The sequence below is a fragment of the Ursus americanus genome, chromosome 11 (assembly GCF_024610735.1).
Source record: "Ursus americanus isolate L20-20 chromosome 11, mUrsAme1.1.p, whole genome shotgun sequence".
In the NCBI taxonomy this organism is placed as follows: Eukaryota; Metazoa; Chordata; class Mammalia; order Carnivora; family Ursidae; genus Ursus; species Ursus americanus.
Window position 1 is genome coordinate 34,004,783 of NC_142137.1, and position 13,631 is coordinate 34,018,413.

Here is a 13,631-nt window from a genome sequence, read left to right on the forward strand (position 1 = left end):
TAATACATATACAAAATATGTGTTCTGTTTATATTATGGATAAAGCTTCTGGTTAACAGCAGGCTATTGGTAGTTTTTGAGGAGTCAAAAGTTATCCATGGATTTTCAACCATGTGTGAGGGGGATACTGGCACCCCTACCTGCCATGTTCAAGAGTCGACTGTACCAACACCAAATGGACACTTCATTGTAGGCTCTCTAAGAGTCAGGACACATACTTCATCTCATTAAAGTCTCACAACAAACCCGCTCCACAGATAAGGCAGCAGGTCCAGAGCATTCCCTCAGTCTGTTGCTCGGCAGCTGTGTCCTCTTTGACAAAACCCTGTGAACCACTTTAGGCTTGTATTTCCAACCTAGGTTTATATTTCAGTCATCAATGGCAACTGATGATAATAAGAGATCTTTATTACGTAAGGATTGAAAGAAAAAAATGCTTGTAGCATTTTGAGCAAAATATCAAACATTATTCATGCAATTTCTTTAATTTGGAATTTATTTTTAATTTGTAAATTTTCCCTTAGAAATGTTCACAGAGGGTCTTTTGAAATATTTTTTGTTAGTTTTAGCTGATTCTTTAAATAACAAGAGATTTGCTCTAGAGAAGGATTTTATCTTTCTTTGGAAGAAGCCAAAACCATCTCCATTTAAGGACACACAAGCAGCTGCTGCACCACATTTTAGTTACCCTAAGAAAGGGAAGCAGGCGGAGCTCATTCTACTATAAACATAAAAAAAACCCTAACAAATAGCTCCTCCAGAATTACAGAAGAGATTTAAAAATTAGAATTTGCAGGTGTGGTGATTTAGGTAAATGTAATATATAGTATAAACAAAAAAATCAGAGAAAACAGGAAAACCATGCCTTTCCAAAGAATTCTTTTCCTAGTTCTAGTCTTATAGATAAACTGTTCTTGGAAGTTCAAATACCATTCCACTTACTAAAATTTCATCTGTATAGTAATTTTCATGAAAACAATTGCATTAAATGAGGCAATCCTTTTAGAAATATTACACACCTTAAATGTCTAACGAAAGGCACACCTATTTTCAAGAAAGTATCATTAACTAGAATGCCACTGATTAGGAATCTGATTATTTCATTTTTACTATATAAAGTCACTCTTGATACTGCCTCCGCTTATTAAAATTTTAGTAAGATTTTACGGTAGTTTATTGCAGCTGTTAAAAAATCTTAAATACTGAAATTTGTAAATTGCAACTTTTCTTGGTGTAATATATATCAGTTTAAGCATGACAATTATTGTTCATAAATATATTGTTAAATCTCTACCTGAAGAAAACACAAACTAATTAGATACAAGTATTAGTTCTTACTTTATATGATAAAGCGGATTTTTTAGACTGAAATCAGTTTTCTCATACACACCCCTCCCCAATACACATAGTGGATGAAGAAAGAACAAAGCAAGACAGTAAAGGGCATGAAACTTGATTCTGTGAAAATGTTTAATTACTGGAGCATTAGGAGCTAACATTATGAAACTGCAGTATTAAAGAAACAGCAACGACACAATGAGCTTAAGCCAGTAATATTCTCACTCATTAAAATTCCTATATATCTATTTTAGTTCTTCAACATTGTCACCATCAGTACACAATTATTTCTAAGCCTGAAGATACATGAATCTTTAAAGGGAGCTTTCTACCACCCTGAGCCTTTTTTTTTCATTTATCTCCCATATACTTTTAAAAATTACAAGCAAAAAATGTGGCACAAAGTGTTAATGACCTTTTCATACTTAAAGTAAGATAAATGACATTCTGAAAAGTTTGGTTGTGATAAGACTATGGCTAGCCAATCGTAACTTCAGAATTCTTGTGTGACATCATAAGACCGCCCTAGAGCACTTTTTCTCCTACACCTACTTCAATTGTTCTCATAAGTCTGGTAACAGAGTCAGAAAACTTTCCAACTAAACACCGATAAGACTTCATACAACTCACAATACTCTATATTGTAATCATCACAACAGCCAAGGTAAGAAATAGATTTCACTGATTTTGATAATTCTTGTTTTCTATAATTCAGTTACTGAACTTTTTCAAGAGTTAATCATGTTTTGTAAATTTCAGCTCCAAGTTAAATAAAATGTTTGATATGACAAAAACCTTAATTTCTAAATAAATGCATATCCGTTCGGTGACAGTAAGAGTAAGACTTAACTTTGAAATAATAAGGGTCACATCATCTTTGACCTTGGTTATTGGTTTATCATTTTAATTTGACTTTCATTTTCATTTTGCTTTTCAAAAGTGAATTTCTGCCAACTAAAATATCTTTCAATTATGTTACCATATTTGGTGGTAATGGAGATTTATTTCTTCAAGCAAAAACAATGGCTTCATCTCGTTATCTGTCACTCTGCTGAGAAACAGGGTAGGACTGGGCTTCCAGTTACATCTGTGATACTATCAGCAGTCGTGTGATTGTACAACATGCACACTGCTGGCATGACTATCCTAATACCATCATTATCATTCTTTACAGTAAATATTTCATAGAACTTTTAAAAAATATAAAACAAACTACTCTTAAAATGCATCTGGAGACTTTTTCCCTCTCTATAAAGTCCACTCAACTTTTAACAAACACTTCTAAAAAGAATGCCAAGATTTAATAAATTCAGTTACTTACATGAAATCCAATACTGTATCATAAATAACAAGCTTGGAAATTTTAAAACACCCATCAAAAACACATGTAAAATTATTTGTAAAGTTAGAGAATACCAATTCGGCACTTTTTTAAAAATAAAGAGACATTAGTTTGGCAGAATATTCCTAAATATCTCATTAGGTGAATATGATAAAAATGTTTATTCTGCCTATTAATGAATATACTGTTATCAAGTTACTACCGTCCCTGGTTTCTCATTATCCTCTCCTGCATTTAGAAGGGGGACGATGAGAGAGAAGGAAATTTTTTAAATGCCCAGAAATGAAGATGATACAATAAATTTTAGAACTTCTGTTTGAATTCCACTTACTCTTGATGTTACAATCCTCAGTTTAATATATGAAATATGTCTTCATTCTTAAATCTCTACTAGTCAGGACATAAAGAGTACTAGATCGATTTTATCTCATCATTATTTTCATATGTACATCAAAATAAAATTTATCCCTGGAATTCTAAGTTCCTACGACAAATGTTAACTCTATTGCTTTTTTACAGAAAAGAACTTTGTAATTCCACAAGCAGCTTTCCCTAAGACATGCAAAAACATTTCCAATTTTTGCCTACCACTAAGGCACTATAACTTCCTCTCAGTATCTTTATATTCATAAAATGTTTTTCCTTTGATATCACATAAAAGTCACTTGATGCAGGTGTTTTATGCACATATTTATGCATTTTTACTCAAATACCTAACAAATTACATTCTCACACTTCAAATGGGATATTCATGAATTCTTTTATGGTACCAGAATTTCACCACATCACATATTGCTCAAGAAGTTGATAATTTCTAGGAAGAGCACAAATTTTGCTATTAAAATTATCCTTAGATAAATAATGTATACAGGCTAATAAAAATTACACAGTTACAGTGACGGTTGTTCAAATTTCAAACATAAATACCCTAGTGCCAGACATTATGTCCCAACTAGTTTATCTCTATCTTAAGGTGAAATTTAAGTGTTACCTTTGTTTATGAAGACAGGAGGTTTAAAATTAAGTTTAAAAAAAAGTGTCAGGTGAAATAAAATGGAAGAAATATGAAGGATGTTTATGAAAAATTGATTGTTTTAAAAACATGTGAAAGAGCTAAAGTACTTGCTTGACTCAGAGAAATTAGTCACTATCATTTCCTAAAACTCAACTATCAGAATTATTTTAACAGCATTTTAGTGGACATTAAGGAAAATAATATTACAGAAAAAAAACTATTTGGTTACATATTTTTATTTATTGTTTCTTAATCTAATTAATTGGAGATAAAACAGTTGTATAAACAAAATATCTCTATAAACAAAATGTGTATAAAAGAATAAAAATTTTAATGTACTAAATACATTATGTAATATATTATGTAATGTATTAAATTATGTAATATACTAAATTTTTAAGTAAAAATTAAATGTAAAGATTAGATTAACTCTCTAAGTTAGACTGTATGTTTATTACCAATCCTAGAAATAAAGAGAGTCCATTAAAACTTCCTTTCTTTATTTCTGAACACTCTTCTAAATGTACTGGTATATACAAAAATTTCATTTGATCCTTTTAACTCCCTATATGTTTGATACTGCACCTCTATTTTACAATTTAGGAAACAGATGCAAAAAGGTGAATTGCAAGGTCACGGAGCTAGGAAATGGTGGTGCCTTGGCCAGAGCCAAGATTTTAGAACTCTAAACCACATGCACATCACATCCACTGATCAGCATGGCTTAAAAATACATCTTGACATTGGCAAAGCAAAATAAACTGAAAGTCCTCAAATACTGTTAATGGTACCCTAAATGCAAAGTTAGAGGACACAAACTTCATTTAAATTCAAAACCGCTCCATTTCATTTAAAGCTAATTACACATGGGGTGTTATGTCCTTAGTAACCTATATAATATTCTCCTGATCACTTTTAAAAACAGGGATATAAGAAAGTTATAGATATCCTTTGTTATTAAGCAATAAACCATGGAAGGCAAAACTCCAAATAACTGCACAGGCTTTAAAAAACAATATAACATACCACAATCAATGTTTCCTTTTATTTAATTTGTTTCATTCCTAAAATATTCATGCCTTTGATCTACTTAGCCTTGAAGCCTAAAATCTAGGTTACTTTCTCAAAACTTTTCACAAAAACTATTTTGTGCTTTATTCCAGTTCCAATATTAAATCCTTACCTCAATTTCATTTCTGACCTCCTCACATTCTACCATTTAAAATATTCTACCCCCTTTATTTTAAAGTGCTTGAATAGAAGAATCTTGCTTTGCTATTTATGCTATGAAAATGACTTTCATCTAAATTGTGAATTAACGGTGTTGATCAGAGTAGCAAAGGAATAAACCTAAAGGTTAAAAATCAAGAAAATCTTTTTAAATTGCAATTACCTAAACAGATAATACACAGTCTTTTGAACATTTCTAGAAATTGTACCTCAGTGTTCTTACCCTACATATTTCTGAAGCATGTATTACCAAATAAACACAGTAGAGTAAAGCTTGGGCCTACAGCTCCGCCCCAGTATACTCATTGTCAACTGAGGACCTCTAGTGATTTTTAAAATGTACTCCACCTTCAGGTCTTTCCAAAAAAAAAAAAAAAAAAAAAGACCATTTCACTTACATTAGTGGGGGTTTATATAACTAGCATTCATTTTTCCTTAGAACTCCCCCCCCCACACTCCCTTCCCACATCTTTTCCCCAAAAAGAAGAATCTGAAGTCTGAACTACTACAGATTAAAAAGAATACTTTAATTGTGAATGAATTAATTTTAACATAATAAATAATGAGGACAAGCCTACAGACAAAACAGCAACAGCAATGTGACAATTTCAAAGAAAAAATCTCTCTATGCTATTGTTTAATGAATTTTCCTCAAAGCAGAGCTTTACAGCAAAGAAACCATTTCCTTATGGAGTCAACTTAGGGGTTGAGAATATATTGATGTTTATATTTACACAACTCTTTTCATAACCAGGCAGAAGCAGCCTGAGGTTTCTTTCAAATAGCCAGCCAGTGTGGACCAACAAAGTTCTGGAAAGTTGCTGCCACAAAGTAACTTCAAATAGAACTTCCAAGTTTAATATTAGGCAATCTCAAAAGGAAAATTATTCTACCAAATTGAACTACTGGATGCCAACAGATTAACAATAAACCTATGATGAATTGTCCTGACTTAATTCAACAAGCCACGAAATATGCATATGCAATCACTTCTAGATATCTGTGAATATGACAGTGAATAGTAAGAAAAAAAAAAACTCCAAAATAATCTTAATATACATAGGTCCTGTACACTCAAATCTACAGAGAATTCTAATCTTCTGAACCAATTAAGTGGAAAAAAATTATAAAAACCATCTGTTGGACTGTAGTGTTAGAGGCGTATTATTTGAATTTACTAGGAAAATATGCCCCCCATTTACTGAAAGAATAAGTAACAGCTAAAAAAAAAAAAAAGCAAAATTCTGAATTCCATAAAGAATCTCAGGAATTTATGGTTTCAGCAGAGAAAGTACCCCCAAAAAACTGAAGTTCAGAAAATTATGCAAAGCACTGAAAGTACTTAAATTGTAGGTGAGGATTGCTGCTCACCATATATTACATTGTTAAGGTTTCCATTTCCTAGCAAGTCATAAAGCAGACCACCAAAAATCTTCCAAAGTCTACTGAGACTGAGGTTTGTTTTGTACAAGAATGCATCTGATATTACATTAAGAAACAGGACTCACTACAAAGTGAGGGCCTTTGTGGAAGCTGATATAGTATCTTCTACCCAAAAGGTTGCCTACCATGGTACTGTCTTAGTTGAAAGCTTGAGTTCCCTGTAGTTTGTCTCTTTCGTTCCTCCATTTCAAAAAACAGAATATGATCTTGAACTTGACAGTATCTACTTCCCAATTTTACTTTTTTTGAGCAAATGAAGAAAAGTGGACAACGAAAGACTTTATAAATCCTACAAAGAAAAGTATTCTTCCCATTCCTCCCAAAATTAAAATCATCATAGATCCCACAGTATACAAAATACTGTGTGGGTACTTTTCTGCCTCTAACGCGTAACTCCAGAGACAGGAATATGGCATTTCTACAACCAGACCCCTATCAAAGACTCTTTCATATTTTCCATATTCTGATTCTACAGCCTGGGTGATGAATTAACTTTTAAGGAGTCCTTACTCCTGTCCCACACAACTAATCTATTTGTTTCCTTTAAAAGGCGAGGTAGGACTAATTTCTATCTCCATCACTGTTGGTGCCAGATACAAGTTCAAAACCTCCCAATACAATCTATTTATGATTGTCTTAAAAGAATGCTCTATTACCATCAGATAAAATGAATATTAAGTGAAACTACTGTTTTGAGGCTTTCCATCAAATATTACCCTATTAATAGCTTGCCTCTAAGGAATGGAGGAGAGAAAAACACTGTGGGAGTTTACAGCTCCTACAACAGGATGTTTCGAGTGCAGAAAAAAGAATGATAAACACCTGACAACCGTGACATAAATTATGATGTAGTGAAGGTCACAGACAACTCCAAAGATAGGATTGTGCTGTTACAACACACAGCTTTTCAATTCTCAACATATGACAAGAAGACCCATCTTATATGGATGAATTGTGGCTTAATTATTATCCTTCAGATTTTGGAAGTTCTGTAGAATAAAGACTCAACACATTTCAGAGTTTACACTGTAAAATAAATTGGGCCCAATAAATTGAAAGCATGCAACGAACATTTCAGCATGTAAAGCAGATTTGTTTTTGGTTTTAGCATAAGATTATAAAGTGGCTATAAACCAGTTTAGAATAATAACATATTTCTAAATTTGACAAGAAACAACACTATTTTGGGTTATTGCTCAATTTGTTTCCAGGAACAAACTATCCTTTCTCAGTAATAGTTGGCTGCTGACGTATCATGAGATCATCTTTAAAGTATATTCCTCATACTTTCATCAGTAGAGAGTTTATCACCCTAGGGCGTACCTCTCTCCATATTTCACAAACACCAAATACCCGTCTGTACAAAGCCTCCTTCAGGTTAATGTTAATATTAACAACAATTTATCTAAACTGTAATCCTCTAAGCCTCATTTCCCTCATCTGTAATAGAGACTTGAGAAGAATATTGGAGATTATGTGTTCAACTAATCAAATTCTGTTATTCTAACTGGTTAATCTGTTAGTCCCAGCACTATCTTTGATCATTAACAATTTTCTAAAACTATGAAAGTAAATCATAAGAATCCCTTATTCAGCTTCACTGATTTATTCAAATAGTAACAACTATGTAGTGCATACTAGAATACAAAAGAAATACGTAGTGCTCCTTATACTCATGAACTAGAAGTCTACCTGGGGACAAGAACATGTGAATCAAAATTATAGCACAGCCTGATAGCTCTCCTGATATAGGTAACACTAAAGCCCCACTGAAAACCAGCAGAGGTGATAACCAATTTTACCTTAATGAGTAATGGAAAGTTTCATTAGGAAGTGATATTTAAACTGGGCCTTAAGGATCAACTGAAGTTTGCCTGGCAAAGAATCAAAGCTAGAGGGGGGGGGAGGTGGAGGGTGGACATTCCAGGCAGAGCCAGAACAACATGTGCAAAAGACAGAATCAAAAAAGGCAATGAAGTATTTATGGAAAGGTGACATGTTTCATGTGACTGAAGTCCCACTCATCAAAGTGTCAGGGTAGGGAATGACTTTTGCATATATGCTTCATGATGAACAACTAGCCAGCTTCCTCCTTTTCCACGGTTTTTCTCAAAGTAATTTTTAAAATCAGAACTTTTAGACTTACATGCATAAAAATTTAAGTTCTAATAGGAATGACCACTGTTAGTTCTTACTCCTTTCTTAACTATTTTGTTATACATTCTCACATAAACAACTGTCAAATACATAAAAGAATGAATAATGGGGATCTTCCCCACATTTAACCAATAGTATAAATTCATTATATCTATAATATACAAATATAAGCAGAAAAAAACTTAAAGGATGCATTTTCTTAAAGAACAAAATAAAAGAGGCTTTATTTCTACAGTAATTTATCTGAGGAATTCAAACAAAAGTAATTAAATTAAATAAACACATTTAAGCTGCCATCTGCCAAGTAGAAAGGGTGTTATAAGTTAACAGCCACTTGTGTTGGACAATGAAGAATATATGCTACAGACATACATATGCTAGGGAAACACAAGTTGTTACCAACTCTTTAAGAGAATGAAGTTTGATGTTAAGTTAGCTGTTTGGATCTCCTCATTACAGATCAATACTAGGAAGGACGCCAGAGTCTCCAGCAAAATGAAAGCTCAGTCTAGTAGATAATTCAAACCTAATAGAGCCAAACTGAGGTACTGAAACTACAGAATCTAACAACCATTTGCCACATGGTTTCTTTATAAACCTAAATGCCTAGTTCTCACTGATGCCTGAAGGACATCTTCCCTCTCCCATTCTTTCAGTTCTCCTCTCCTCTGCTCTTTTCAGCACTAGTCTCTCTCAGAGATGGAACTGACCATTTGAGGTGGGCTTTCATGGAATGTGCAGAGATTAGGGAGAAAATGAAATCTGGATGCTGGGACAAGTGGTAATATCTCAATCAACAATGATATCAACAAATGTAAAGAGCGATTACCTCTGGGTAGTTAATTATGGGTTTTTTTAATTCCACTTCTAATTTTTATTTCAAAATTTATATAGAAATATCCTATTGACAACAAAACATCCCCAAATCTTGGTAACTATCATCTCTAATCTCTAATTTTTCTACAATAATGCATTGTTTTATTTTGTTTCACTTAATACCACAAATAATTAATTAGGCAGAATAACTTACGGGAGCACTGAAAGAAAGTAAATGAAAACCACCACTCTTGAGTACAGGTCATTTCAAAATAGGAACTGTCTGTGGTACACAGTGAGATAATAATAAATTTTTTAAAGATTGATTTATTTTAAAGAGAGGGAGAGAGAGAGAGCATGCATGCATGCACGTGGAGGGGAGGGGCAGAGGGAGAGAGAAACTTAAGCAGACTCCATGAGTCTGATCAGAATCTCATGACCCTGATGATCACAATCTGAGCCGAAACCAAGAGTCAGACACTTAACTGACTACGCCACTGAGGAGTCCCAAGATAATGATAATTTTATTACTATGCTTTCTGAGCCTGTCAGTCTTCAGTACTTAATATCCAGTCTTGTTAAAATGTTACTCAAAATAGTATATTCTACAAAGTTATAAAATCATAAAAAGGAATGACAAACATTTGAATCTATAGTTCTGGTAAAATACTTCTCATTTAACTTTTATTTTGGACTAAAATCAACATCTGGAAAATAATTTCTTACATGCATTTGTTTTTATGAGATTTTCTCTGAAGCTATTAATACACTAATGTTCACAACAATTATGCTCACAGAGAAATAGTCTTTATGAAACTATATGTGATAACTTTTGCTCAAGGGAATAAAACTGAGCTGCACCCTAAACCAAACTTCTAATCATTCTGAGAGGAGGAGGCAAAGACTGAAGTTCTTATACTCCAAACACAAGACAAGTAAGACATCATGGTGACCCTCACCAAAAAAGACTACAGAGATTGATGTCATAAATACTAATAATTTGAGGAAGATGAATTAATACAAAATTGTGTTTTTACGTGTTCAGAGAATAGGTTACACACATGAGCCTAATCCATTTGCTATTTTTTACATTCCAGGCTACCCAAAAGAAGAGACTGACTGAGCTCACATTTGGCTGCCAGCTTTTTACCTTTCTCTTCACCATTTAAAACTTGAGACTTCCTGCTTTCCTGGGGTCATGGATAAAGTCCAATACCTCACTCGCTCTGCTATAAGAAGAGCTTCAACCATTGAAATGCCTCAACATGCACGTCAAAATCTACAGAACCTATTTGTAAATTTCTGTCTCATTTTAATATGTCTCTTGTTGATCTGCATCATTGTGATGCTTCTCTGAAGTTCTGCTGCAATCTCCCTCCAGTGATGCAACTGTCACCATCAGCTTAAAATCTGTCATCCCATGAAGAGGGGAAAACACTATAGAACAGACCACTTCCTAAATAGAAGAATTTCTTTGTGAAAAGGTCAAGATTCAAAACAAAACAAATTGTTAGCAAATGTATTCAACTGCGGGATCTTGTAAACATGAAAAGAGCTTTATTTTCAAAAATTAACTTCAAAATGACTATCAGTGTGCATAATGTAACTGCTGAATTCCTCAATAGCGCTTGTAAGTTTCTATCCCAAATCTTTTTTGAGGATGAAGTAGGGGTTTAGTTTTGAAACTGCACTGCTAACCAGTTCACTTCACATATAAAGCATTAGCTTCACTATTTGGGGTAAATATAACTTATATTGTACTGTAAAAGCCTCTGTGATGTTTATTAAGCATTTTTCAGGTCTTCACCAAGTACCAAAATAATCATTCAAATGAAGAGTCATCATTTGAAATAGCCTGCTGACTCCTCACATCTGTTATCTTTATTATCATTCAGAACTCTTTGTAGTAACTCTCATAACCTATATTTTAAAACAAACTATTCTTTCCTTGTACTACACTAACATTTTTTTAAAGTTTAAGAAGTAAGGCCATACTCTTACATAAATAAAATTTCTCTTAACTAACTTTTTCAAAGAATTACACAATTCTAGCATATGAAGGTAGACCATAAATTCGTTCTCTGTAGCACATTATGATCAGCAGACAAGAACTATTGGTTAATTTAACAGTTGACAGTATGATTAGCCATAATTACTAATACACTAATAGAACAGTGTCTAGCCTAGCATAAGGCACTGTAGTTGATCATCTAAGTACGTAACTTAGATGTCTTTGAAATCATGAAAAGACTTTAGAATGATTTTATAGATTGTCTTCTATTCTTAACGTCATCCTCAATAGAGGCAAGGAGAAGAATTTCTAAAAGAATAAAAGTAAAATATATTCTTTCATGCATTAAAAAAATAATTAAATGTGGGGTTCCTCAAAATTAATTCTTTGATCACGTTCTGACATGAACTTTTTGTCCTACGGTTTTAACAAGATATAGCTATTTTCCTTAATCTGTCAACCAAATGGTCAATACCTATTTGGTAGGCCATTCTACCATGCTAAATTATAAATTCAGCAATGTTAATCTACAATTATTTTCTGGCTGAATGCATTTTCAATTTCCCCTCTGATCACTTAAAAATATATTCCAACTCATAATAGAAGTAAAACTTGGTACTGGAAAATACATTCACCAAAATTTGTTAATTTAACTTGATTCAGTTTAGAATTAGGTCTAAAGTGATTTATACCTATACTGCATAATCCAATAATTTTAACTTCAAGACATATTACCAGTATAAAAATTACTAAAAGAGTAGAGAACACATAATTTACTGTATGACTTGCTAAAATGTAGTTACTGAAAGAATCTGAAAAGTCGGTACTGACCTTGGTTTATAGCACAAGTGCAGCTAACAGATAGTAAAGGAGACACTGCTTTAAATTTTTTCTGGGTACCTGACAGGTACTGGAGATGGGGAGGGGGATGGTTTGGATTCATTAGTATCTGAGGAACAGGGGAAAAAGGATCTCATACTGACAGGGAAATTTCAGCAAAGCCTCATCTATGGGTTGGAGAGCCCTAATATCAACTAGAAAGCTTATAAATAATAAGCAATACCATTCACATCACTGGCATCAGTAATTACTTGTGAAAAAAGTAATCAAGTTCTATAATTAGCTGCACTGATGTTAATAAGTAGAAAGCTTGAAATGCTAAATTCTGTTCCTTTCATTGTATTGTTCATTATTACAACATCAACATCAAACTATAAAATGTGAAGTTATGGGGTTTTTCCCTAAGTAAAATAGAAATAAGTTTTTTGTTTTTCATTCTGACTTTAATAGAAATTAAAACCTTTTTCTTGAGGATTACAGAATACTGTAACTCAGATTACAATGTAGAACAAAAACCTATTCTTTAAATGGAACTTATTTATTCTGTTTATCATGGTATGTAAAGAGTAAGATATAATAAAACAGTGTATTTAAAATTTTTAAATACCAAATGTTCTTTCTACTGTAGAATAAATTTAATCTTAATTTACAGGGTACTAAAAATGAACTAATTTTTAAATGTTTACTGTTGCCCTTTATATTTTAGTTGGTTCAAAATGTTTATTTAATGCAAATCACCTATATTAAAAAGAACCTTCTTGAACTCAGTGAAATCGCTCTTTAATACAACTCATGATTGATATGACCATAAAACAAACATTATAAGCAGTTTTACTTTTGTAGATTGTTTTCAGTGACTTTTCTCAAAATAAGATCAAGATTTCCTCATACAGACACAAGAGGGCAGACCTACATAAAATAATGAATTTTCTACTATTTAGACTTTATTTCTTCTTTATTTTTTAGTCTTCTGGCAAAGTGAGAAAATTATAAGTTTTAAAAAAAATTTGCTCTTCTGCTAAGTAATAGCACAACTTTAAGATTTATAAAATTATATGCCAATACTATGTAAAAAATTTGAACGGTTAAAAAAAAGTCAAACACATTCTAACTTATTAAAGCATGTATACAAAAACCAATTATATGCTTTTTAGCTACTGAGTGAATGTGTCATAATGTCACATCCTATCTATTTAGAGTGTCACAGGGTTCATATCTTTCAATGCACAGTTACATCTTCTTAAACAGTAAAAACAAAAACCAAAATGGTACAAAAATAAGAAAACTTTCTTTTCGGAGTATGTAATAGAATACATAAAACACTCTCACGTTAAAAATAAAACTTTTTCATTCTTTGATCATGTTAAACAAAAACCAAGTCATTTAAGTCATTTTATCAAATTTTTATTTACATTTTTTATTTATATAAATTTTTCAGC

The 13,631-nt window shown here is 32.4% G+C and overlaps 2 protein-coding genes across 3 annotated transcripts in view; one reads left to right on the plus strand and one right to left on the minus strand.

Moving 5' to 3' along the window:
- The window catches only part of CEP85L (centrosomal protein 85L), a 161,491-nt gene that overhangs the window by 89,523 nt on the left and 58,337 nt on the right, over positions 1-13,631 (minus strand). The gene's annotated exons all lie outside the window — the stretch shown is intronic.
- PLN (phospholamban) lies at positions 1,852-13,331 on the plus strand. Its single transcript, XM_045798550.2, has 2 exons — positions 1,852-2,002; positions 10,439-13,331. The coding sequence occupies exon 2, from the start codon at positions 10,540-10,542 to the stop codon at positions 10,696-10,698; it is 159 nt and encodes a 52-aa protein (XP_045654506.1). The 5' UTR covers positions 1,852-2,002; positions 10,439-10,539; the 3' UTR covers positions 10,699-13,331.